Below are 2500 nucleotides of genomic sequence, written 5' to 3'. Positions count from 1 at the left end.
ATTGCCACTGGATCGGGAACGTGTTGATATCATTGCGTCAGTTTTAATTACTTTCTCAAAATCAACTTGTATAACGTGAAAACAATCGCTGGGACGTAGTAAGCTACTTTCATTGCATAGAACACAGAGAACATATTAAGCAGCATTGAGACCATTAATAAGCAATCACTGCGGTACGCTCGGATCAGTTTAATTTTACTACAGCCTAACAGCTGTTATAACTAACCTATTAATATCCGCGTGGTCTCATTGGATATTTCATATCACGTCACACAAAACCGATTAACTAGTATCAAACGATAGTATCAACTAGGATTATTGGACGGAATAGCATGCAAGTAGAATATACGGTGCCATTGACTGAAAGAATTCCCTGAAGACTCTGAAATTAACATAGCAGCGAACATTTTTAGAACAATTTTAGTAGACCTCGTATCTTCTGATTTGCCAACTGAAATACCTGAAGGTTTTAAGGGCGACTTTAGGCCTTAAACTGTTCTAAAAGTGGTCCTGTTTTCTATAGTTGTTCCTCTGTTGTTAAACTGAAGAACATAATGGCTGACACGAACTTGGGTCTACGGCAGTCAGTGCAATGGCGAGCCTATGAGCCCAAGACCACTAAATTATATACGACCCTTGTTCTTAGTTCAATTTAGCCTCAAAGTGCTGTTACGTCTTTAAACTGGTACCAAGAGCGGGAAAAAGTATTATGATGTCATATTAATGTCAAATTCAAGTCAGCTTACTTGGTTTTGTTCAGTCCTTTCTTCTGAATACAGGCTTAGAAATATATATCTTTGCTTTGACTATAGACAGTTTGGATTCTTAAGGTCTTATGATTATAGGCATTCCTGTTTTATAATGGTGAGATTTCTTTCTCCTTTGTATTTGAGCTCTTAAAAAACAGCCATTTTTTTTTCTCATTCCACATTTTTTATCCATCTCAGCCCCGCCCCACCTGACATTGGAACCCCTCCTTGTTTTTATTATCATTATTATTATTATTATTATTATTATTATTATTATTATTATTATTATTATTATTACTAGTGTGATTCGATTATATGATCCTAATATCTCTGCATAATGGAATTCTTTATTTTTATAGAAGAGTTAGTTTCCTCCATTTTTCTTTTCCAGTTGAAGCTGGACAGCTTACCTGGTCACAATTTTTTCATCGATTGTGATTGGTTATCATGTGCCATGTAGTGAAATTTCATTGGCTAGTGGCACTTGCTACTTGATTTTCATTGGTTCTTTAACTGTCCGATTTGACCTGTCCGATTACAAGCTTCTAGTAATCAGACAAGTCAAATCGGCACAGTTTTGGAGTTACATAGCAAAATTAAGCTATAAATATGGGCTGTTAAGAACCAATCATATTCAAGCATTTTGTTATTGACACAATTATAAATCAAATAGGTAACACTAATTATCTGAGATACTTTTTTCTCACCTGTAGGGTTAGGGTTTACCAACACTTCACAGATTTCCAACTTCTTGTTTTCGCCAGGGACCCGGATGTTAACGTATTGTCCTCGGATGCCCGGATGACAATAAAAGGATTTTACAGCTTGTGCTGCCGTCATGACGTATGATCCACCACACTTCTGATTAGAATTGCCTTGATTCTCAAGACTCTTCCCTGAAGGAAACGGGAGGAATTATACTGAGGACAAACAGGGCACCACAAAAGGCAAGAGTAAAAGTCAGAGCACACATTTCGGATGCCTATAGCAAGCATACACCGATTGGTTCTTTACCCTGTGTCTGCAACAGAAAGCCAAACCAAGGGGTATCCATACCCCCCTTAAATGAGATGCTAATCCATTGTAGAGTTTATCCCGACATTCGCCTTGCCAGCAATACAGTGGCGGATCTACGCTAGAAGATGTTCATCTACGTAAGGAGATGTTCATATTTTGTAATTATGAACATGACCTACCTATAACGGCAGATTTATTCATAGGTCATATCACTACATCACCTAAGGATTATGGAACAATCTACCTGATTGTGTTAGGAGAGCCCCATCTCTTAATCTTTTTAAGTCAATACAGAAAAATGTAAATTTGACAAGTGGAGTTAAGTGCAATTGTAACTTCAGTACATAGTTTGGATCAAGAGAGGATCCTCTCTTGACCTTCCGTCCTCTCTTGTTTGGATTTTATATAGCTAGTTTTCCCCTCAGTATTGTTGGTTTTTGAATATATTTTTTTCTTTTTGATTTATTTAATACTTTTTTTACAAGTACTGGATTTATAGTTATTTGGCACGTTCACGTTTAAACGAGTCTTGTATTCATCCGTGTAATGTGGGTAAATAAAATACCATACCATACCACCATACCATAGAAACCCGGATTCCCGGCCCCTCCCTACTTAATTTTGAACTGAAACTGTGGCCAGGGGTCGAGGCGCAAAGATATTTCGTTTCACTAAAAGAGGAGTGTCCAGTGTTCGAGAGCGGACCCCACTTTTACCTGAAGGTCTGGATTTGC

General features: G+C 37.6%; 1 protein-coding gene across 1 annotated transcript in view; it reads right to left on the bottom strand.

Moving 5' to 3' along the window:
• The window catches only part of LOC146480774 (uncharacterized), a 19434-nt gene that overhangs the window by 12654 nt on the left and 4280 nt on the right, over positions 1-2500 (bottom strand). Inside the window, exon 3 of the mRNA XM_085109110.1 lies at positions 1457-1645. Coding sequence (XP_084965236.1) covers positions 1457-1645 — 189 coding nt within the window. The remainder of the gene's footprint in view (positions 1-1456; positions 1646-2500) is intronic.

Source organism: Pavona decussata, unplaced genomic scaffold (genome assembly GCF_977016875.1).
Source record: "Pavona decussata unplaced genomic scaffold, jaPavDecu1.1 SCAFFOLD_52, whole genome shotgun sequence".
Lineage (NCBI taxonomy): Eukaryota > Metazoa > Cnidaria > Anthozoa > Scleractinia > Agariciidae > Pavona > Pavona decussata.
Note: the sequence above shows the minus strand (reverse complement) of the source record. Positions and strands in the feature narration are given on the sequence as shown.